Genomic DNA, 23,940 nt, shown 5'->3' on the forward strand with positions numbered 1-23,940 from the left:
AATACGCGATATTTATATATCGCGATTCGATACGCGTGCAAATTGAGAGAATATGGTACGAATGTGAAATAAAAAATATTACACGATTACAAAGATAATTGCCGCCCGATATTATTAATTCTTGGAATTATTCTTACTTTGGACGTAACGTAAGCTGCGAAAAAAAAATCGCGATTAACACTTGTTACTTGCGCAAATATTATTGAATATAATAAAAATTCTCTTCTACAAATTTTAAATCGATGAACGAATTAATCGATCAACTTTCAGGTGATGGAGCCTTATTATCCTTTCAAAAACGGGTCCGTGGAGGATTTCACGATCGGCAGCGAGAATTGCGACAACAAGATCGGATACTGCAACGGCCCGTTGAAATCTGGATCCACGTACAGAGTAAAAGTTCGCGCGTTCACCGCCCCGGACAAATTCACGGACACGAGTTACAGTTTCCCGATTCAAACAGGTGAGAACGATCGTGCGAAGAGCTGCTTGTCTCCCGACAATCGTTTCGACCGATCTTAGCAAATTCTCTTTGATTCTCCGCGAAACGGGGACGCGTTCCGTTCTCCTTCGCGTTTCGAACCGATTCTCAAGAGAGTTCGTGAGATTTTTTTCTTTTTTCTTTTTTTTTTTTTCTTCGCTATTTTTCCTCCGTTTCGAATCCGCGTTGCCTATTTTCGTTTCGCGGTTTAATTGTGGCGTATAGCTGTAGGAAGCTTGCTAAATACATACCTCGTTATTTCGTGTACATGTCTGTCCAAGGATTGCTGCTGGCAGGTAAGATGGCAGAGATAACTAACTCTTTCTACTTAAGAATTTATAATTAGGATGACTGTAAAAGTATTTAGTAATTACCCAAAGGAGGAATAATCGTATTAATTATTCGTAAGTTATCTCTTTCTTTTTTCTTTCTCTCTTTCTTAATTATTTTTAATATATCTAGACAAGGACAATACGGCTATCATAGTTGGAGTCACGGTCCCGATAGTACTTTTACTGGCTTTATTGGGTATCGGGTTATTGGTCAGGCGGAGAAGAAGTCAGGGACGGAAGACAACCGAAACGAGGACCACTGACAATTTGTCCTTACCGGACAGCGTGATCGATACCAGGTTTAATATCAATTTTATATAATTCAATTTGAAAAACTAAATGATTTTTTGATAATAATTCTCTTCCTTTTTTCATTTAGTCGGCCAATCAAGATAGAAGATTTTTCTGAACATTATCGGACGATGTCGGCCGATTCCGACTTCCGTTTCTCGGAGGAGTTCGAAGAGTTGAAACACGTCGGAAGGGATCAGCCTTGCACAGCCGCCGATCTGCCGTGCAACAGGCCGAAGAATCGTTTCACCAATATTTTACCTTACGATCACAGCAGATTCAAGTTGCAACCCGTGGACGACGAGGAGGGTTCCGATTACATCAACGCCAATTACGTCCCCGTGAGTGAAATTTGAATTTCATTTCAGAGGGAAGGGAGAACGATAATATTCCTTTTCTCTTCGAATCAGGGGCACAATTCTCCGAGGGAGTTCATCGTCACTCAAGGTCCTTTACACTCGACGCGCGACGATTTCTGGAGAATGGTCTGGGAAAGCAACAGCAGGGCGATCGTAATGCTGACCAGGTGTATCGAGAAAGGAAGAGAGAAGTGTGACCATTATTGGCCAGTCGACACTCATCCCGTCTATTACGGTGACATTTGTGTAACCATATTGAACGAGACGCATTATCCCGACTGGAGCATCACGGAGTTCATGCTGTGCAGAGTGAGTAGGGCACGTCTTTATCGACGATCGATCAAGACGTGTATCGCGGAGACACACTGCCCGCTTCAGGCGAACGGACGAATTAATCGTTTCAGATACAAATAATCGTAATCGTGATCAGTTTTCAAAGGCGTTGGCGTTTTCTTCAACAGGGAGACGCGAAAAGAGTGATTCAACACTTCCATTTCACAACGTGGCCGGACTTCGGCGTTCCAAATCCCCCTCAAACGTTGGCCAGATTCGTTCGGGCGTTTAGGGAAAGAGTGAGGCCGGATCAGAGGCCGATCGTGGTTCACTGCAGCGCGGGAGTCGGCCGTAGCGGTACGTTCATCACGTTGGACAGAATATTACAGCAGATCCTGGTGTCCAAATACGTGGACATCTTTGGGATAGTGTGGGCGATGAGGAAGGAGCGTGTGTGGATGGTCCAGACCGAGCAACAGTACATTTGCATACACCAGTGTCTTCTGGCGGTGTTGGAGGGCCAGGACATGACTGGCCCGCCGCGAGAGATTCACGACAATCAGGGATTCGAAGGTAAGTTTCGAGGTTAGGATACACGATTGAGTGATTCGATCCGGATTTATTTACGAAGATAATTAAAAGCGATTAAGCGTAAACGTGAAATTGACTCGAGTGTTATTTTATATTGACATTTGGACGAACAATGCATTTTCTCTCTCTTTTGTGTGAAGTCGAATTGTATTGTTCGAAACGGAGAACGCAGTAGTGCATGAATTATTCGATTATTCGAGATTTCCAAAGTTGACACATTTTGGAATAATACATATACGTATTATCTACGTATTATTTGGAAAAATCTAATCCATCTAATTCTTCACTTTTTTCACTCGATTAATCGCGATGAATATAAAATCTTTCATTCACGATTCCATCTATGATATCGCAATGAAATTAATGAAAAATCACGATACGTATTGATCAAATGTATGCACAATAAATTCGAAAGAGGATAATTATTAACAATCGAATAAGTTTAAATCTAGAATAGAAAATGGTGGTGGTGATGATGGTGGTGGTGGTGATAGATGGTAATGATGATAGTAGTAGTGCTATTTGGTATCATAAGATAAAAGTGAAGATGATATATCATCATATTTTGTGTCACGTGAAAAAAGTGTTGCTTTTTTGGTAAATTTTGGTATCACGTCCGTGCGTAGTTGAATCACATCCCCTCTCCAACCTCGTAATCCCTTTGAATCCAGGCAAGAATCGAAGCTCGGTTGAAAATACAAACAGTCCTGGCGAGGATGAAAAGGAAAGGTGACCCTCGAACTGCGATTCCGGCGTCGATGGTAATTTCGATCCTCGCTTAATATTTTCATTTATTTAACCTGTCTTTTTCATTTTTTTTTTATTTTTTTTATTTTATTTTAGATTTCTCTCTTGTATGGAGTATTTTGCATGCGGATAACTAATAGTAGTTTTACCAACGCACGTGGCACGAGTACTAATCTATAGAAAGTAACACATTTGCTTTGAATGTACAGGCAAAGAAGTAGATTTGTATTGTTTGTTACATGAATATTTATTTCGTTGATATTGAAAGGTAATTTTCTTTTTTTACATAATTTTTCCAGTGAAGAGGAACTTCGTTCTATTGGGTAATAATTTTTTTTATGAATTTTCGTTTTTTTTTTCTTCTTCTTTTTCTTCTTTCAAATATTTTACATTTTGCAATGAAGGCTTTTCAGTTTTTCAGTTTATCTTTTTACGAGAAAAAACTAATTTTGAAAAATCGTATTATATGTATTTGCGTAAAAGAAGTAAATATAATTTTCATATTTTTTACAAGTTTTATTTTTAAATATATTCGTAATCTTTTTTTATAAATATTTATTAGTCTGCATTGAAATGTTGATGTTGTTTTGCATAAATTTCGAACGAAAAAGCATGGATACGAAAATACATTCATCTCTTCACACGTTGCAAAATTTTATTTTGAATTATTTTTTCATCGTTCCAAAAATGTTACAAGCAATTAACAAGCAAAAAAAAAAAAAAAAGAAAAAAAATTGGGTTGAACTAATCTCTAACAACAGCTATCGCAATACAAAAATCTCTAATTTCTCGCATAACAAAATCATCATCGTTAATTATTAATCAAAACATCACGCTAATATTCTTTGCATCTAATCTAAGAATAGCTTTCCGATTTGTTTTCGACAACTAGCATGATTTTTTCGTTTAATTTAATTATCTTTCAATTAAGTAAAAATTAATCCATCAATTCTCATCCATCGTTACATATATTTACAGACGACGAAGGAATAGCGGAATCAGGAATGTGATGTTCGAATACCTCGATTCATTCAGGGATCAACGAACACGAGGATGCTTTAGAGATATTTTGAGAAGAGGTGCGGTGCACCGTGAAAAAAAAAATATATATATATATTTATAAATATATATATATATATATATATAATATTACTACATGCGTGGCGTGTTGTCGAAAATGGAGAAAAACTAAGGGAAATGGAAGAAATCATTGTACACTCACGAGATATACCAGAAGTGCTTCTAAAAAAGAGACGAGAAACTAGCTTAGCTTCGTTGCTTAAGAAGAAGCGTTCGAGATGATTTACGTCTTTTTTAGTTTTCTTGCGAGAGGAACAACAATAACAGCAGTCAAGACTATTGCATCTTCTCACAAAACGTTTCGTGTACGTGATAGTAAACGAAATACGAATGTGCTTCGACGAATAATAGCATATATTATATGTACACACACACACGCGCACACACATACATATACCGTCGACAATAATCGCTTCTTCGCGTCTGAACTTTCACCGCGAGAATGCGAATGATACGAGTGAAAAAGAAAGTACCGTTCGACGATCGATGCCTGGAATGTTCGAATGATCGTCGAACAGGTTTCGATCGATCGAGGAACAAGCTTATTCCTTTCTACGATGGTTTCGACGATGCATTTCATCATCTCATCCGATCGCGTTCATCTTCCGGGGGAAGATGGAGGAAGTGGTCCCCGGTGGAAAGGGAGAAATACGTACACGAACACACGAGCGGAGTCTGAAATTCTGACGAGCGGAAATTTTGCGGGGTATTGGAGGGATTCGAGATTATTATATTTCTATTTCTAGGGAACTTGGATTGAGAGGAGGAGGCGTACGAAGCGAGAACTTGTGCGGGATTTGTGTATAGACTGTAAGGAAGAGGAATTATTTTTTTCGCGTCGAAACTGCTTCTACTGTATTCGGGAGAACGTGATGTAAAATTGGAAACGAATGGTAACGAATTGATGTGATTTTCATTTGCGACGAGTGGCTGTTTGAAAGTAGTGGGAGAACTACTGAGAGATGAGCGTGCAGCATCGTAAATCTGTTCTTTTCTGTAAATAATAATGTAAATCGATGATACTAACGAGGCGATTTCTCAGATTAGGTCACGAGAGAGAATGGTCGTAATTCCGGGATCGAGGAGTGTCTCCGCCTCGATTTTCTTTTCTTTTTTTTTTTTCTTTTTCTCTTTTTCTTTTACGAAAAAAAGACGACGATCGATGCTCGCGTTTTTAGATACCTGTCGTGATGTAGATAAATCTCCAAGTTGCATATCTTAAGGATCGTAAGATGCGTATCCCGCGTTGGGTTGCCACGTTGCGATCGAGATGTTTGAATTGAATTTGAAAAATCAATTTTTTTTCCCTCTTTCTCTTTTCTTTTTCTTTTTTTTTTTTTTTTAAGTAACGTAACGAACATCGTTTCTCTTCTTGCCTAGTTTTTTTTTTCTTTTATCATTCACGGATAGAATTTACCAGAAAATTTACTGCTATTCAAAATCGTGAGTGGCAACCATCCGTCCAAGGGGGTGTAGTAGAGACGCCGATTAAAAAAACACTGCCTAGAATGAAAAAAAAAAAAAGAAAAAAAGAAAAAAAAACAAACGGGGAATATGAAATAGGAAACGAGAGAAGAATGGATTTCCTCCTTTTTTTTTCATGATAGGAAGAGAATTAAGAGAAATAAATAAATAAATAAATAAAAGTAAAAAACAAAAAAAAAATTTAACATGTCAGTGGGAACAAGAAACTCGCATCTTCGTAGAAGTCATATCACTCTTTTCACGAGAATCACTCGACGATCCGTATAATAATACATAATATTTACTCATCGATTCTTCGTTCGATTCTTCGAAATCGACGTTCTTCGAGATCGTTAATCATAGATCGTAGATCGTTCGTAACTTTTGACATCGTTCATCGACGCGTTTCGTGTGTCGTTTTCGTAATATCGTTTGACATATGGGATCGTTTTCTCTCTCTCTCTCTCTTTCTTTCTTTAAAAAAAAAAGAAAACAAAAGAAAGAAAAAGATACAATGAATCAATGAACCTCGGTGAACGGGGAACCTTGAACGCGACGGACCAAAACCGCTTCTGTTTGCACGATTCGAACGATGATCGATGGTCAATGGGATTACAATTTGTAGACAGGAATATCAGAAGGGATGTAAGTCTGGTGGAGGAAAGGAACGATCGAATCTCCAAGCGATTGAAAGAAAAAAAAAAAACGAAATTGGACGAAATATTGGAACGACTACGACTACGACGACTGCTACGTTTCGTTCCGTTTTAGAACGGAAACGGAAGATCCGATCGTCACCCTCCGGTACTTAGAGGTCAGAAGATTTGCTCGATGCTACAAAAAAAAGAAATCTGTGTACTTAATTTTCTATTTTTACCGTATTTGAGGCAATGCGGTCGGGGGGATGGAGGGAGGGATTTTTACGCGTTTGAGAGTCGCGTAAAATTCGGATTATTCTCGAATCAGGGTAAAAAAAATTGATTCTCTCGAGTATGTGGGAGGGGGAGGGGAGGAGAATTTCAAATTCACTGCCCACATGTATTTTTGGAGAAACGTTTTTTATATTCGCTATTAAGTAATCGCGCGTGAATAATACGATATGTCCGGTCGACTCGATCATTTTTATCGATATCGTGATTATGTATCGATTGTGGATCCGTGAATCGATCATCGTAATCGAGGTGGCGCGATGAGGCGAGATATTAAAAATGATATCGTGGAGTGACTGGTGACACGAATTATTTGATTAAATAATTACATTAGAGCGCGAATATATACAGCGATTCGAAACTCGTGGTCGATAGTACGATGAGAAGAAGAAGAAGAAGAAGAAGAATAACATCAATCCTGATAGATTCGAGCGAGGACTAAACCATTTATGATAATTACATTTTTTTTTTTCTAAAAATTCTCTCGAGTCACTTCGCTTGAACGACTTTATAGAGGATAGAAACGGAATTAGACGCACGACTGACTAATTATCGTTATCGACGAGATATTTTTGTAAACGAAATTCGGAATATCGACTTAAAGAGAGGGGGAAAAAAAAAAAAAATTGCCAATCGACTGCCAAACGCAATAGAGAGTATTATAAAGCGATAAGGTTTTACTGTTAATTACGATTAAACACCCATACCGGGGGGAAGGGGGTTTGTTTCCTTTTTTCCAATTAGAAATTGTTCCAAATAAGAGATAAGATTTCTTAGATGTAATAATTGTACATAATTGTATATGAGAGAGGGATAAGCGTAAGTAGACGAGTCGATAAAGGAAAAGATCGACCGGACAAGTTGCAGTTTCCAATTCATCGAATTTCTTTGCTATAATATCTATCGCTGTACATGCTGTCGCGAACGCTGTATTATCATTGTTATAATTATTGATGTTTCTCGTGTAAATGGATAATTGTCACACCCGGGTCGTTCGAGTTTCGTTGTATGGGAAATGCACGCGTTCTTGTTCTCTTCCTTCTCTGAAATTTAAATGAAATTGCAGATCAGTTTCTCACTCGGATTTCCAAATTATGGAAATGTGTAAACGCGTAGGTGGATATATATATATATATATGTATGTGTGTATCCACAGCCAAGAATCAATATCCCGTTTAGTTTATTTAATTTCGTTCTTCTCTTTCTTCGAAAAATAATTTCGTGTCTTTCAGACGATTAGTGACGCACGTTTTACGATGTTTTACGTTTTGTCGTGATTTTTTTTTCTTTTTTTTTTTTTTTTAATAGAAAAAGTACTTGGATACTTTTATTAAAAGTCGATTACTTTTACATCGATCGATAACGATATCGATGTACGACGATTATTTGTTTGCTTTTCAGTGAAATTTCCCGGATCGTATTGAAAGTAATTTCTTATATTTTTATAAACTAACTTGTTAAGTTTCATTTTTTCCTTAATATAATATTTTTCGTCTTCTCTTTTCTAGAGCTTGTTCCAGTTTCACAAAATTTCACATCAATCCAATACTATAATTATTGCATTATACTAAAAATCATTAACGCGACTCTAAAAATAGTTTTATGCGCATAAGAAATCAATAATAAATTAATGTGATAACTAAATAAATAATAAAGGGAGATAATTTTTGCAATCTCATTAATATTCAATTTCCATGAAAATGTTCCATTGAAACTAAAAGTGTAACTAAAAGATCGACAGTTTTTAAATTATTTGTACATAAATAATAATAATAACAATAATGAAAATAATCATCGAATTTATTTAAGAAATGATCCTATATATTTTCTAATCAAATTATTATCGCGAGCGTAACTCCTCGATTGAAGTGACGTTGTATTGCTTGTAAAAAAAAAAAAAAAAAAGAAAAAAAAGAACACGTTAAACACGGTTGGTCAGCAATTAACAAATCCCAAAAAATAAATGTCGCTTTCATCGAATCAGATTCACCAGATTCATCGTGAATCGCCCAATCAAACACCCGCTCGGATTGTCATATTTACGATCATCGTCTGTGTAAATGTGTGCTTCTGTATACATATACCACGATCATATCATAACGTAATTGTAAAAAGGAAAAAAAAAAGATCTGTATAATATGATCTGAATTACTCTATGTTAAGGCATTCGATGTCATTGCAGCTTTTCATACGTACGAAGGGTATAAAAATAATTTAAATTGTCGGATAAATTTTGCCAAATTTTCTCGATCGAATATTGCCTCGTTTTGAGAAATATGGATAACGTGAAAATGAAAATGTCGTACGAAAGAGATTTCTTTTCGAAAAAGGGCAAAATTTATCGCGCACAATTTAAGAAAAATAAGGATTCTTTTTTTTTTTTAGAACAAACACGGTTAAATATCTCGAACACGAATTATTTCCAGAATGAACTTGAAACTGTCGAAAAATGCAAAGACGAGGTGTGCGTAGGTCATTGCATCAAATGGATTGGAGTGAATTGGAATCTCATTTGCACTGTGCTCGATTTTAACGTATGTACGAAGTTCGATGAAAATGTTAAATTTACTTTGACATTTGATAAATATCCGGAGAAATCCATTTATTACAATATATATATACATGTATGTATTAAAAAGAATCGAGCACGAAGATATACGATGCGAAAATTGCGTTGTCATTAGTGTAATGAATGCGTTATTCTGTGATAAATCAATATTGTTGGAGCGAGTATGGGAAATTGAAGAGACAGGATGAGGTACAACCAAATGGATGATTAATAGTAAAGGTTTTTTCGATATCGAGTGTGGGTTCGTGCCAATTACTACTTTTTTCTTTCTTTCTTTTTCTTTTTTTTTTTTTTTCACTGGATCATTTGGAGGATCAAAATCCCGAAACGTAATAAAGGCGTGAAATGAAAAAAAAAAAAAAAAAAAAAGGAAAAAAGAAATCATCACAAGAACAATTGTACGATAAATCGAACGATCGTTGAAACACCTATGAATCCCGCGCATTGTCGCCCGATTCGATGTAAATAGTAATAGATGATAGGATGGAGAAAAATATGTACGTTTATATTTTTTAAACGGCGCGCACAAATCGTTAGACACTGGTTAATCGATAGATGGGGTGTGCTTGACGTCTGCGATATTTAACTGGGCAATACCGAAACACAAATTCAAATTGACAACAACGATTTATTTCACTTCAGAAACGATTCCTTTCACGATAGATTTATAGATAGATAAATAGATAAAGAGAACAAAGAAAAGAAAAGAAAAAAAAAAAGAAAGTGAAAAATATTATTTTCGAGTAGATAATATCTTCGTTTATCTTGGAAGGTGATGTGACGATGTGCGTATTTTATCACGATGCGTATTTTTATAAATATCATTACGTCTAAATCTATTTAATAAGGAGAAAGAGGGAGGAAAAAAGGAAGGATTGGATCAAAACGGTTACATTTTATTCGTTTTATGCGTGTAAAATTTTTTTTTAATCGTGTGCAGAAATATTTAAATATTTCAAGTTTCGCAGGTTTTGATCGAGCATGTACCGAGCTACACACACATATATATATATACACGTGTATGTATATTTCCACGACGAGCAATAACGCTGAGATTTGCGTGCGCGAAAAGAGAAATCATGTATGCCGTTTGTAAGTCTACTGTTTCCATCTCTTTTTTTTTTCTTTTGTAAATATGCAATTTTTTTTTTTTTACTCAACTGTCTGAACAACCAGAATCATTTGGAATGATTTTGCGAATCATCATCCGACCGATCGTTCGTTAAAATTCGCAAAATCATCCCAATATGATACTTTTGTCGTTTAATGCTAATCATAAAGAGAGTAATTAATGTAAGCGAGAGGAGAAAAGAAAAAAATTGTACAGCACGAAGGGACACGGGTTGTCTCGTCGAAAATAAAAAAAAAAAAAAAAGAAAGAAAGACGAAATATACGTACGTAATAAACATGGTTCTTCCAAGTAAAAAAAAAAAAAAAAACATCATCCTTTTCATGCATTTCTTTATTTTGATCGAGAAAACTCCAATGAAAAAAACGAGTTCGTTTTATTTTATTAATTTTTATTAAATTGTATTAAAATAATATTAATAATAATAATAATAATGATCGATTCATCGATAAAATATGCGTAAAATATTTTCAAAGGAATTTTGAAAGGAAATTATCGTTACATAGCTAAATGAAAGTATCGATTTAGAGACATGGATTCGTCGTGAAATAATGTAAATTTTACGCGAAACTGTTATTGTTTTTCTTTTAGTGTATATAGACAATACATACGTTGAAACGTAATCGAATTGAAACTTTTTTTTTTTTTTTTTTTTAATTTGTTCTCAACGTTGGACGTATTTCGATACAGCAATATATCAATATCGCACGTGAGATTGATACGATTTCCATGCGTCATTTCTACGAAATTATTCTACACGTATGCGCGCTCCGTTTCTTTCTTTTTCTTTTTTTTTTTTTTTTAATACATTGGATACCTCTTCTTTTCGTTATTTATTTTATTTATATCTGGCAGAAGAGAAGAAATTTTATCACGAGCGCGGTTGAACCAGTTCGAAAATATTCGAATAATTAAATACAATATTATAATAAAATACAAATGTTATATTTGTTGCACGTTAAATGGCCAATATATCATAAAATCATTCAAAACTTATTGAATTATTGGAAAAAGTTGAATTTGAATTTTAAAAATTAACCATTTTATCCGCAACGATTGTGATTTTTATAATCAGACAGTTTATTATTTTTAATTTTATTACAAAATCGCTATTTTGGAGGTTAATCGGCTTAAATCGAATATTCGAAAGTGGAATATTTCTGGGGCGATCCCGCAGCCTGTGTCTGAGGCGATGAAGCGGAAGTTGACGAAGGTACATTGTTAGTCGTTCTTGTATTCAATGGCGCCTTTGGAGGTAACGAATTTTTGTTGCGCATCTTCAGATTTGGTTCGAGTGTGGCGTTACCACTATGTGGACGACCTAAATATTAAAATACTAAAATCAAAATAACGAATAGATAATAAAATTTAATGAAAATCCATTTCGTATGTTTGTTATCTACAGTTGGTAAAAAGAATAACGGATCAATCTGAATTTAAATAAAATTGAACAAGGAGAAAATTTTAATGGATAAATAATTTATACTTTCATATTCATTAATTTTTCATTAACGGTAACGTATGTATTTCAGTCGTGAAAATTAAATAATAATAATATATAGTTCTTGAAACGAGATCAGTTTATTGTTATCCTTTGAGCAAGATATTTTACTTTGATATGATAAAGAAAAGGAATTTTTCTTTTTTTTACTCGCATAATAAATGAAGCAAAAAAACAATTTTCGTAAAGTTATCAAATACAAAAATGAATATTTTTAAATAGATTTGCTATTTATGTAGAATGTATTTTACAATTTTTTATAGAAAAGAATATCCATTTCTAGAAAATTTAATATCGTATCGTTCGGTATTTCTTTTTAAAAATAATATGGAAAAAATTAAACATGATGGTTATTAAGAATATCAAATTTTTATCCACTTTGAGAATTGCAATTTCTATTCCATTTTTTCCTTCTTTTTTTCGTAATAATTTCATTATTTTTTAATCTAACTAATAATTATATCATCCTTTTGTGTAAATGACAAAAATTTGTTCGAAAGTAGAAGTTAGAAGGAAGAGATATGAAGTGTTAAATGTGAAGTGTTGTTTGCAGTCCCTTTCTTTCTTTCTTTCTTTCTTTCTTTTTTTTTTTTTTTTTTACTTTCCTCTTAACTGACTCAGCATTCTCGAGAAAATCCCCGGTGAGTTTTCTTCGGGCTTTTTGTCTTCGTTATTCTCGTGATTAGGATTCCGACGCAGAATGCGACTCAACGATCCTGCTCGAGGGTGAAATATTTTTTTAGACGTGCCGTCTTTATCCACAAGCTTTAGCATCCTGCCTAAAGAGTTGCTCTTCTCTTTTTTCGATGTCTCCTCGCTAGAGCATTCTATAGATTTAATTGGATTCTAACGAAACAAAGATTTTCAATATTAGTTTCTTATTTCCAAGAGTATCGCGAACGAATTAACGAATCATCCCAAAGAATCATCAATTTTTTTTTTTTAAAGATTAAAAAGAAGATTATTAGATGAATGAGCGCGAATGATCATCGCACATAATTTTAAAGTGGAAATTTTCGAGAGAAGTGTAGTAATTCAATCATCGTATAAAAAAAAAATTTATGGAAAAAAGATGGGGATGGGAATACATCTGAGTCAGAGAAATTTATACACACACATTTTTGACAAGATAGAAATTGCTCACCGTATCGCTGTTGACATGGGGTGATTTATCCGTGACAGGTGTCTGAGAACGTTGCTTAAACATTTTCCCCATTCTATTAAGCGTGGCAGTCTTCAATTTTCTGGCATCCTGTCTGACAGTTTCAGCCCTCGAGAGTCTTTGAGTCAACTGCTCGGGCCTATCTTTTTTCTTCGAAACATCTTCATCCTCGTCTGTACCTAAGATAAACGAATCCGATTGTTAAGATTGATTTTTTTTCCCCCTCCCCCCGTAATACGTTACCATTCTCTCGATCCTTGATGGGCCGATTTAAATTTAAATTGAAATTTTCTCGGGTAATATTTCTTTTAAAGGGAAGAAATGGAAAGTGCGTGCGAAAAGTGTGTATATATATTTTACATAATTTTTCTTTTCACACCTCTTTCGCATCGTTTCTAATAATAATCCAACGATTCTTTTCAAATTACCAATATTTAAAAATTAAAAATTCATTTTAAAAAAATTACTCCCGGATATTTATATTTTATTCCTGGCTATACGAGCGTTTAACATCAACAGTAAGATATACTTCATTATATTTCGTGTTGAATATTTCTAATAATAATTCTCTTCTTAATAATATTAGACACCAATATCGGATATTATATTTCTGAGCCTCCTACTCTCTATTTATCTATCAATCCATTTTCCACAAAAATTCGAAAGGTTATTTAAACGTATTTATTGCCAAAAATATTTGAGCTAGCAAACTCTTCCGCGCGAAAATCCCTATCACATTGACCGATCCATCTTTTCGAAAAATCCCTGACCTAATCTTCTTCATCCCGGAGCGAAATCTGGTTTCCCTTCTTTTTTACAGTTCGTAAAGAATACTGGTTTACTTCGTTAGTCCCCGATTTCGAGAGAAACGTATCGCGAGAACACACATACAGAGAGAGAAAAAGAGAGAGACGTGAAAAATAAGGCAATAGGACTCGGATAGGATTTCTTCCGAGTGTGATCATCAATTTGTGGACACACGATGTTTCCTTTGCGACTTCTTTTTCCACGAAACGTTCGACATCCTCGTGGTTTATGACACGGCCGTTCTTTATCGAGGCTGGAAACGTAGGCAGGAGGAACGACTTTCGATTTACGAATGGCCGATTTATATATATATATATAAGGACACTTATGGTGCCTAATTGGCGCTTTTTCAGAAATAACGATGCTCTTCCTTCCCATTAGGAAAGTTTCCACATTGTTTCCACTCCCCTCCCCTATTAACGAACAGTTTTCCTCCCCCCTTTTTGCGATTTTTGCATTCTTGTCAAACGTTCTTTTTTTTTTTACCATTTTGTTTCCTCGTCGATGATTCAATTCTTTCTGCTGTTTTTTTCTCCACGCACTGCTGTTAAATTTCAAGCTTTTCATTGGAAAGGTTGAAAAGATCGTGCGACAAAGGAATCTGACCGACAAAAGGGAAACATCACTTTTTTTTGTTAATTCCTTTTGTACCAGTTCTTTTTGACAATTAGAATTTTAAGGCTCGAAGCGAGAATTTACAACGCGAGTTACACGGTTGACAGATTCGAATTTACCGATTTTTTTCTTTTCTTTTTTTTTTTTTTTAGAATAAATTTAAATGCAAATTGAAATTCGCTCAGTTTCGCGATCTTTCTTGATTACTTTTGTAGTTTTCATTAAAGGTAAATTGACCGACGATGAGTGCTCGACAGGATTCGACAAGAATTAAAAATATGTCGGTGTAATAAAGTTTAGTAATTATTAAAAATTTAACATACCATCGAATTAACGAGATAAAAACTTCTAGAAAGGTGTTCGTAAATAATGGTTAAAGAATTAAAAATGCGGCAATATTATTTATAGTTATAAGAAAGGTAGATTAAAGAAAGTTTCTTAACTCTTCTTAATTTCTCAAATATAATCTTTGCGATAAAATTTATAGAAATTTCTCCATAATGAAATTTCCTTTAATTATACAAAGTCTTAATTATCGTTTCCTCCCTTTACGTTTAATCTTTTTCTCAAAGCCCGATGTAATGCTGTTTTCGTGGTAAACAGCAATTAATCGGAGATACAAATATTTTTGTTTGAGTAAATTAGTTGTTCACTTACTTGTAGCCCGCAATGTAATCGACTGTGAATCTCTAATTACTTCCTGTTGCGTGGAAATACGGCTCGTCGAATTGTGAGATTCATCGAAACGAGTTGCTTCTGTTGCAGCCTGTTAAATTGAACTTTTGTTATATTTCACAATTTTATTTTTTATAGCATAGCAAGGAGAACATAAATTTTTCTTTTTTCCTTTTTTTTTTTTTTTTTTGACATGGAGACGTGGAACGTTATTTTTATTAACGCATTAAATGTGTTCTCCTTGAATTTTTTATAATTACGAAAAATCATAGAAATATTCATCGTTATTCGAAAGTTATATGTATTTTGATAATTTTTATCGAGATGAAATGTTTCCAAAATATATGATAAATTATTAATGCAGACATTTTTTTTTATTAAAAATAAATAGAAAAATATTTTTTCTGATATTTTAATTGATAATATCGATGCAAATTGATGTAACTTTCCAGAACTTTCAGTTTATAATTACCGTTATGGAACGAGAATATCGAAAAGCAATAATCTTATTATTAGAAATTAAAGCGAAGCGACTTACTAATTTCTGTGGTTTCTCTTTGTGTGGACTGTCGTTCATTCTTTTAGATGATTAAACAGGATTGGTAAAATCTTTGCTTTTGTTTGATCTTCTTTCAGTTGCTTCTCTCTTCAACTGCTTTACTACTGTTTAGAAAAATACGGTTCAATTTTCTAAAAAAAAAAAAAAAAAAAAAAGAAAGAAAAGAAAAAAGAGAGAAAAAAATACGAAGCAAAAATATTCGGATTTTCGTGGAATATCTTTCACCTTACGTCGATTCGAAAGAGGTCAATAAAATTGGAAAATCATTCGTTGCGAACGAACAAACGGATGCCTCGCATCGATCATTTATCTCCGCGAAACTTTGAAATTTCCACGAAGCGAGTTTAAATCGGTGGAAAGTTGTGATGCGTTTGCCAGGGTGGGAAAAGCGAAAAAAATTGGGGATAAAAATTCCCCGTTTCCCCCTTTTTGAACGGAAAAAATTCGTGGACGAGAGTTGAATATCAGATGGCCGATCTGCCCCTCCCCCTCCCCCTCGCCCCCTATTTGTCGCGGACCTACCTTGTTACCACGTTTCCCCAACCGCGACGTATTCTTCTCTCTTTCACCAACAGAACAGAAAAGTTCTCGAAGAAGATCGAAGTGTCCTCCACCCTAGTGTTCTCCCCCCTTTCTTTCCTTTTTACTCTTCCTTTTTTTTTTTTTTTTTTTTGGTTAACGATCCACGTCGCTCATCCCTCGACGGAAGTTCTTCGACTTTGATTTCGACCTCGAGACTTCTCTTCGAGCTTGAAACATCGGCGAACGGTTAGCCTATCCTCCCGCTTTCTCTTTTTTTTTTTCCGTCAACAACGTGATTCGTGAGTAGGTGGGACGAGATTTTATTTTCACGACATTTTCTACTGGTAAAATGCAATCATACCTCGGTTGGAATCGACGTACGAGCGTTCTCCTTTCTCGTTCCTGGCCTGCAATGGCGGAATGATCGTTCGTTGTTTCGCGAGCTGGTAACGTAGAGGGTGTTGGATCATTCCGTAAATGCTTTTCCACGATCACCGTGGATTACCGTGCTTCTAATCTTTTTCCAATAACAGCAACTAATAATCGTGAATCCTATGAATTTTTATTTTTATGAACGATATCGCACACGTGATTCTTGGACTGTTGCTTTAAAATTGGAAATTTTATTTATTCGGATAAATGATAAATCGATCGTTTTATTAATTATCGGATGGTAAATGTGATCGATTGGAAAAAATTCGAATTTTTTATCTCTTTCAAGGATGGATGATCGGAGAAACGTTATGTTGTAGGATTTTGTATTACATAGGAAAGAATTTTGCAACGTTATTCCAATTTCAATATACACTTCCAGAGTAATGAAATATCCAGGCGTGGCGTTTAATTTATGCGTTATTTCTGTAACAGGCGGTAAACAGGAATTTTGTTTACAGTTCAATCAATTACATAGAGTTTGCATTCAACTCTTTCCCGATAAATTTATCACGATATGGATATCCGGAGCAAGGAGTGATACAAGGGATCTATAGAGAAGAAATTGTATTCGACGACGATTCGCTTCTATATACATCGTACTTCCTAGAAATCCCTAGCTACAAATTTCCGAATAGCCACCTGTTGCTCGATATTCAATCTCTTTTGTAATAGCATTAATATGAACTGCGTACGGTACGATGTAAACACACGTTAACACACGTCGCGGGATTCGATCATCGATATTTTCCTTAACGGTTATTTCAGCGATCGTTAATTAAATTACTAAGAAAATTATCGCGATAGCAAAACGGCCATATAAAATTCTATAAAGTTTAATCCGTTTAATTCGTCGAATGTAAATTTCGTAAAATTAAATTATTCATTTCCTATCATAAATTTATTCGAGTTTATTAATTTTTTTTCCACGATATTTTTATTCCTACCAAAGTGGAAAAATTTCGAATAATTTTGGACGGATAATCTATCTTGAAACAAGATGAGAGAGTTGATGAAATCGAGAAATGCAAAATAGGGGAGAGATAAAGTTTCGAATTTGATATACATTCAAGTTGAATATTCTCCGAAGACCAAAAGTCAGTGTTTAAATTTGTTTTCAAGTTTGCGTGTCTTCTCTCGTTAACTGGAATTCAGAGGAATACTATTTCGTTTTGGGCTTTAATTTCTAGATATAAGTTTCTTTTTTTTTTCAACACGAAAACCAGTAAAAATTTACATCTGGATAAAAAAATTTATTCGAAGTGATGAAGTTTTTAACATTTTTTTTTTTTAACATTTTTCTTCGCATCGTCTTTCGTACGAAATTTCTCAACTCGGTAAATCACTGTTCCAACGATTTCAATATCTCTTTCGCTCAAATTCTAGAATTTAATATCTTTCTTATTTTCAATATTCTTCATTGTAAGCTTAATTTTTCAATCTCTATCGAACATTTATCCTCGAAATCTTAACGAAACTACACTTCTTATCTATTTTAAATCGCCTCCTTTTCTTTTCTTTTTTCTAAATTTTGTTAGTATTTTTTCCTCTTTTTTTTTTGAGGTGCAAAAATTGACATTGCGCTTCGAGCTCACGTGCGAATCGTTAATCTATCAGAAAATCAGAAAATTGGTACGTGTTTTTTACGTTACCTGATTCAAGTAATGGAATTCGAAATCGATAACACGCTCTTTTCTTGTGTGAGCTCGTCAGATATGTAGCTATATGGTTCCTTTTGTCGATACATCGATTCTATCTTTATTTTGTTGTAAAAATATTTTATTCGGATATTTTTTTCCCCTCGAAAATCGTAATGTTCGTGAGAAAGATTAAAAATAGATTAAATTCTGAAAAATGGAATGTTCTCCTCTTGTCGAGTATTTATATATTTGAGCAAATGAAAATATATAATAATTAAATGGAAAGAGATGTGAAAAATGATTGAAAATATTCACGATTATTCTGTATTGATTTTCAATAAGATGCAAATTTTCTCTTTGAAAAAGTTTATTTCTTTCTTCTTTCATATTCTTCTATTTATTTATTTATTTTTTTATTCTTTATAAAACTTCGAAGGAGTATATACTTCGCATCGAAGGGAAAGGATAATTTGTAACTATCACAATTTCGACATGATACCGAAGTTCGTTCGAAGATTCATTGATATATGAAATTTTTGATACATGAGCAACCTTATCCATATATGGATTCGAGTTCCTTCTATTCTGAGATCAGAGGAAATTTTACAACGGTTATCTAATTTAGAAAGTTTCGAACAGTACTCGAACAAGGGATCTATAAAAAGTTTGTATCTTCTTATTTTTCTTTCCCAATTCCTTTCGATTTATTAATCAAAAATAAATTTACAAAATTTATTCTCCAAGTCGATTTTTCCATTACTTTCGTTTCCGTACTTTTCTTTTTATACTCATACGTGAAAAGATTAGATTTTTTATTATATCTTAAATCAGGTTCAAAAATCGAGACCAATTGAAATTAAACTCCGCGACAATTAAAAAAAAAAAAAATATCCCAAATTCATGGGACGCGAACAATTTAACTTTTTTTTTTTTCGTTACAGGAACAGTAGGCAAATATTCTCGAATGTTTGTATCGTTTCGAATAGTTATGAGTAATTAAACTTCCCCTTCCCCGTTGGGGAAAATTTAATCACTTTCGAAATTCGTATCATCCTCTGGATTAACAGTACACGGAAAATTATTAAATCGAATTTGTTGCGCAATCAAAAATCGTATATTTCGTTTTTAAATGAAAATTTTGAAAAAAAAAAAAAAGAAAAGAAAGAAGAAGAGAGAGACGATCGTGTTCCTCCACACTCTGTTAGTTTTCTGCGTTACATTATATATAGTTGAGAAAGTTCACAGCGATATCAAAGGGAAAGTTTGAAGAAAAACTCGTGTTCATGGAGTCAGCATTTTATTGAATAAGTTACGTACAGTTTCTCCCTTCTTTCCCAGTGCGAGTTTCAAGATATAGCAGCCAGTTCTTTACGAACTCCCTTTCGAAATGCTTTTCGTGTTTTGCGACACTGCGCATCTTCGATTTATTACGCGTGAAAATGTTTTCAATTTTTCCCACAGAGAACGTGAATTTTTTTTTTAATTAATTTATAATTAATTTATATAATTAATTTAGAAACAATGAAAACAAATGTGAAACTTTCTCCCCGAGGAAATATCTAATTCGTTTGATGACATCTCTCTGGTCTGATCGTTTTGCTAGCTTAGTCCAATGAATTTTCTTCCCCAAAAAATTCGCAAAATTTTGTATAATTTTCGAAGGGATAAAAGGATTTTTCGAAATAAATCACAGGTCAAGACCAACCAAGACTCGATTTAAAGTAGAACATTCTTTTGTCCGGTTGGTCGATCGATATTCTTTCAATGTTTCGTGAAAAATGATACTATTTACATTTCGATTCCAAATATTTCTTTTCGATTGATACATATGGTACACGATTTCAGAGTCAGAAAATGTATACAATCGTGTATTCGTACTTTTTCTTTTTTTTTTCGTGTACATTTTATTTACAACACGATTAGAATTGTAATATAATTATTATACCACTTTCTAACGCGTATTAAGTTTGAAACGATACGTTGATTAATACACCACTATAATTATCTAATTATGCGAATAAATTCTGGTTACGTAATATATCAAGTTAATAATATCTGAATGATATTTGTGTACCGCATAATTTATTTATGCCAAGCTAATTATAATCAGGAAGCACCATTCGTAATAGCAAGACGAATATTAATGTATTCGATACGATGGAAGCTTATTTCTATTATATAATCGTTGACCTCAAATTCTCTGATTCGCATTCGCGTCAAAGAATTTAAATAGGATAATGTTCGGGATTCCATCGTGAAAAATTGGCGAAATAAAAATCTTTCTTTCTTTCTTTTTTTTTTTTATTTCATTTATATCACGTTTATCAGCTTCGTAACATCAGCGAGACCGAATCGACGGTATTGAATGAATATCGAATTAATAACAGAGAGAAATACAATAATACGAAATTTTTCAATTTTCATTTAGTTCGATTAATCGTATCATCTCCATTTCTCTAATTATCGAAAAGAAGGGCGTCGATCCTGACTTTAAACTCTCCAATTTGAGGGGGGAAAAGGCGAGGAAAAAATCCCATCGCATCTTTCACCCGATGAAATCCCCTTTCGAACACATCCGAATCCCTCGAAACAAATCCCTCCGAATCGAATCTCCTTTCAAACATTAACCGTTCGATCTCACGTTAAACCAATATATATCTGTACATATACCCGTGCAAAGCGACATATCTGTACTTAATCCCCTGGCTAATAGAATATTAAGGGATCGAATTGATTAATCGGCGATTGTAATTTTACCGTTGACCACTCTTCTCTCCCCTTCTTTCATAAAGTCACGAAACGCAACGGCGAGCTGAATCACGATTCGTCGAGCGAGATAAAATATCCACTTCGTTTCTCGCTCTTTTTCCTCTTTTCGTCGAAGAACGATCCCGTGACGAAGAATCCTTCGATGGATTTTAATTTTAATTTTTTTCCTCTCTCTTTTTTGAAATAATTTTAATTTAAAATCGAAAATTAAAAAGACACGTACGCGTATCTCCGAAGAGGTTAATTCGGTTAACCTTTTAGTTAGTTCTATCTAAAAGCGTTATCTGGAATGGCAGAAAGAGGGATAATTGACGGGCGACGAACGATCCGTGGTGGAAGGAAGGAAGGAAGAGTGTGGCGCGAGCTGGCGCGAGGAGAAGCGGTCCTGGATTCAGTCGGCGGCCAGGATTCGTGGCGCGCGCGTCGATGTACGTGGGCCGGCTCGCTCGTCGACTCGCACCACTTGCGCCGCGTTACCAATCGCCGAGCGTCACCATTCGAAACCATAGCTGGCCGCGATTTAAACTTTCGCTCGATGAAATGAAAAAAAATGTTCTCGCGAATGGAAGCACCAACGAAAGCGTAATTCTTCCTTTTCCTTTTCTCTTTCTTTCCCCCTCTCTTCTCTTCACGATTCTCCAGAGAGTTATCAAAGGCGATTTATTTCTTTCGAATGTGTAAAGAAGAAGAGAGAAGAGGACTCGTGCGAAAAAGGGGGAGGGGGGAAATTTGTTAAAAGTGTTGAAATAACGCAAATTTCTCGTCGATCTTTCCTCTTCCCGCTCTCTCTTTTTCTCTTTTGCGACCAATCGATCGATTTCGTTTACTTATTCGACGCAAAGTGAATATTTCCTTCATGAAGATCAAGATTTTTCGTTTCGAACCGGAGGATGGAACGTTTGTGTGTGTCGTGCGACAATAACGCGATGATCCATTATCGTATTCTCCCTTCCTGTGACAGAAATTGACAATTGCTTTAGAAAATTAATCGTTCATATGTGGAAACACTGATGTTGAATTCTGATGAATTTGAAACTGAATTGTCCCGAGAAATGGCAAATTTATCGACGGATTTACAGGTTAATTTTTAAGAAGATACGATACGAGAGACCGATTAAAAATAATAAATTATTTTATGAATATTTATCATTGACAATTTTTTCGTTACGATTGAAAGAAAGTTTAATTTAAAGAAATTCTATGGATGATACGCGAATGACACGTCAAATATACTAAGCACCTCGAACTGTTCACGATCAATATTTTATAGGCGTATTTAAATTAATTTTTTTCCAGTAAACAAGCGGTGGACATTTTATCAAGGTTTGCCAACCAAATAAAGCCTGCTCGTTACAAAATTTGCATCGTGAAGATCGAGATCGACATTTGGATCAAACGGATTCGTTTCGTAACATAAACGAACGATAACTATTTCCGGAATCCTTTGACACATATACAATAGTTCACAACTATCATCCGTACAATTCGATACGGAATGTAGAGCAGAATTTATACACGGTGAAAATTCGTCGCAATCACGAACAGAATCTATCCTGGTTCGAAGTCGAATTCGTCGAAACTTAGGAGCAATTACCATAAAATGTCGATCAATCGTGATCTCAGAAATTCTCGTCCTTCTGATACTCTCACTCAACTTGTTTAAGACCCGTTTAACCCCCCAGAGTCTCGGCCGGATCTATCTGTCGGATGAACCGAAGCAAGGATTTATCGGTTTTACAAGCGTAAGATATTCGCAATAAGATATGCGTTAAGAGCAATATATATATACCGAACGATATATACAAATTTTCAAGGAAAGAGAAACTTTTCACCTAATAAAAAGGTGGAAGAAAACGACGAATTGTGGATGATCCAAGTTAAAGAAGTTTTAATTAAAAATTCGTTCACCGATCGAAGGATTTGAAAGATATTTACGCGATATTTAAGAGAGGAAGGAGAATTCGCGAAGAGAAAGTTTATTGTAAACTATTCGATTTGACCGAGTTTAAATGTGGAACGAGGGGCAGGAAGTTCGAAAATCTTGCGAGAAGAAACGTTCCTTCGAATCGTGAATTCATCGTGAAATCTCCAAAGTGAAATGTGTACGACATCACTCGGTTATTTTCGACTTATTTCCATACGAATAAATATCGGTAGTGGGTTGATCCGCTGCAACAGGATTATCATAAAAAAGTACTTCGATACCTCCTTGTTACTCCGTTTCAGCAACGATTGAACGACGAGCTCGACGACTATTTTCATCGATGGATGTAAGCTGGCCGTACGTTGGTAAGCAAATATTTGTTCACTCTGCACTTATGACGTGATATAACTACGTAATTCCTTGACAAATATTCAATTCACGTTTATATATCACGATATTGTATGCGATATTGTATGCACTCGGCCGCGTTAGCAAGTTGCAAAAGCAAATAACTTGATACTTGTCCATCAATTATCTTATCTCTTATCCCTACCTTGGATGCGTTAAACAGATAAATTTCTCTATGAATTTATTTCGATCGATCCGTCATTAATTAATGATGGACGAGGAGATGAATTTACAATGGACGGATTGAAACGAGAGAGAATTTCGCGAACGAATATTCTTTGTCATTATCTTTCTACCAGTTTGTACATTTGTTCATTTGGTTTTAAATGATATTGAAAAAAAAAAAGAAGAAGAAAACATGGGTTTTTTTTCAGGAAAAAATCTTTTGTACACCGCGATCTTGTATGCGAGAGAGAATTTTTGTTTGATTAAAAACTAATTGTATTGTGCAGTTTGTAATTGCGGAGGGGAAATTGCATTAATTGTTGTTTTTTTTTCAACGAAAAAAATGCATAGGAAGATTACAATTTATTCGTTTTTTCATTTTTTCGGATATATCATATTAGGGGGAGAAAAATTTGCCAGACACGTTTCAATATTTTCGACGATTGTTCGTGATTTAACGGTCATATCGATTTATTATTCGCTATTACGTGTTACGTCCTGTCGATTGTTTCAAT

The 23,940-nt window shown here is 34.5% G+C and overlaps 3 protein-coding genes across 13 annotated transcripts in view; 2 read left to right on the top strand and 1 right to left on the bottom strand.

Moving 5' to 3' along the window:
• The window catches only part of LOC107993235 (tyrosine-protein phosphatase 10D), a 41,061-nt gene extending 32,597 nt beyond the window's left edge, over positions 1–8,464 (top strand). For 2 of the 9 annotated variants that reach the window (XR_009833209.1, XR_009833212.1), the window contains 9 exons: positions 271–463; positions 763–777; positions 944–1,112; positions 1,193–1,445; positions 1,515–1,772; positions 1,925–2,309; positions 2,999–3,088; positions 3,171–3,342; positions 4,053–8,464. Coding sequence is in view for 5 of the 9 variants with exons in the window: in XM_017049558.3 (XP_016905047.1) it covers positions 271–463; positions 763–777; positions 944–1,112; positions 1,193–1,445; positions 1,515–1,772; positions 1,925–2,309; positions 2,999–3,060 (1,335 nt within the window). In the remaining 4 variants the exon portion in view is untranslated. Of the gene's footprint in view, positions 1–270; positions 464–762; positions 778–943; positions 1,113–1,192; positions 1,446–1,514; positions 1,773–1,924; positions 2,310–2,998; positions 3,089–3,170 lie in introns of all 9 variants that reach the window. The other 7 variants (XR_009833210.1, XR_009833211.1, XM_017049558.3 and 4 more) reach the window with 7 other exon arrangements.
• LOC107993234 (uncharacterized) lies at positions 7,825–15,670 on the bottom strand. The gene is made up of 4 exons (XM_062086726.1): positions 15,545–15,670; positions 14,989–15,097; positions 12,892–13,088; positions 7,825–12,593 (listed from the first exon to the last, which is right to left on the bottom strand). Exons 1-4 carry the CDS (start codon positions 15,581–15,583, stop codon positions 12,345–12,347), a joined length of 594 nt encoding a protein of 197 aa, XP_061942710.1. The 5' UTR covers positions 15,584–15,670; the 3' UTR covers positions 7,825–12,344.
• Positions 15,671–19,305: 3,635 nt separating this feature from the next.
• Positions 19,306–23,940, top strand: part of LOC107993233 (cholecystokinin receptor type A-like) — a 32,402-nt gene continuing 27,767 nt past the window's right edge. The window contains exon 1 of one of the 3 annotated variants that reach the window (XM_062086724.1): positions 19,306–23,217. The gene's annotated coding sequence lies outside the window, so the exon portion shown is untranslated. The remainder of the gene's footprint in view (positions 23,218–23,940) is intronic. The other 2 variants (XM_062086722.1, XM_062086723.1) reach the window with 2 other exon arrangements.

The sequence above is a fragment of the Apis cerana genome, linkage group LG16 (genome assembly GCF_029169275.1).
Source record: "Apis cerana isolate GH-2021 linkage group LG16, AcerK_1.0, whole genome shotgun sequence".
Classification (NCBI taxonomy): Eukaryota; Metazoa; Arthropoda; class Insecta; order Hymenoptera; family Apidae; genus Apis; species Apis cerana.

What these genes read in the sequence shown, in the direction of transcription:
- LOC107993234 (XM_062086726.1), bottom strand. Translation starts at nt 15,583, where the DNA reads ATGAACGACAGTCCACACAAAGAGAAACCACAGAAATTA. An exon ending in AAGAGAAACCACAGAAATTA is followed by an intron (nt 15,098 to 15,544) that starts GTAAGTCGCTTC and finishes TCAATTTAACAG; the next exon opens with GCTGCAACAGAAGCAACTCG. An exon ending in GATTACATTGCGGGCTACAA is followed by an intron (nt 13,089 to 14,988) that starts GTAAGTGAACAA and finishes CGTTTATCTTAG; the next exon opens with GTACAGACGAGGATGAAGAT.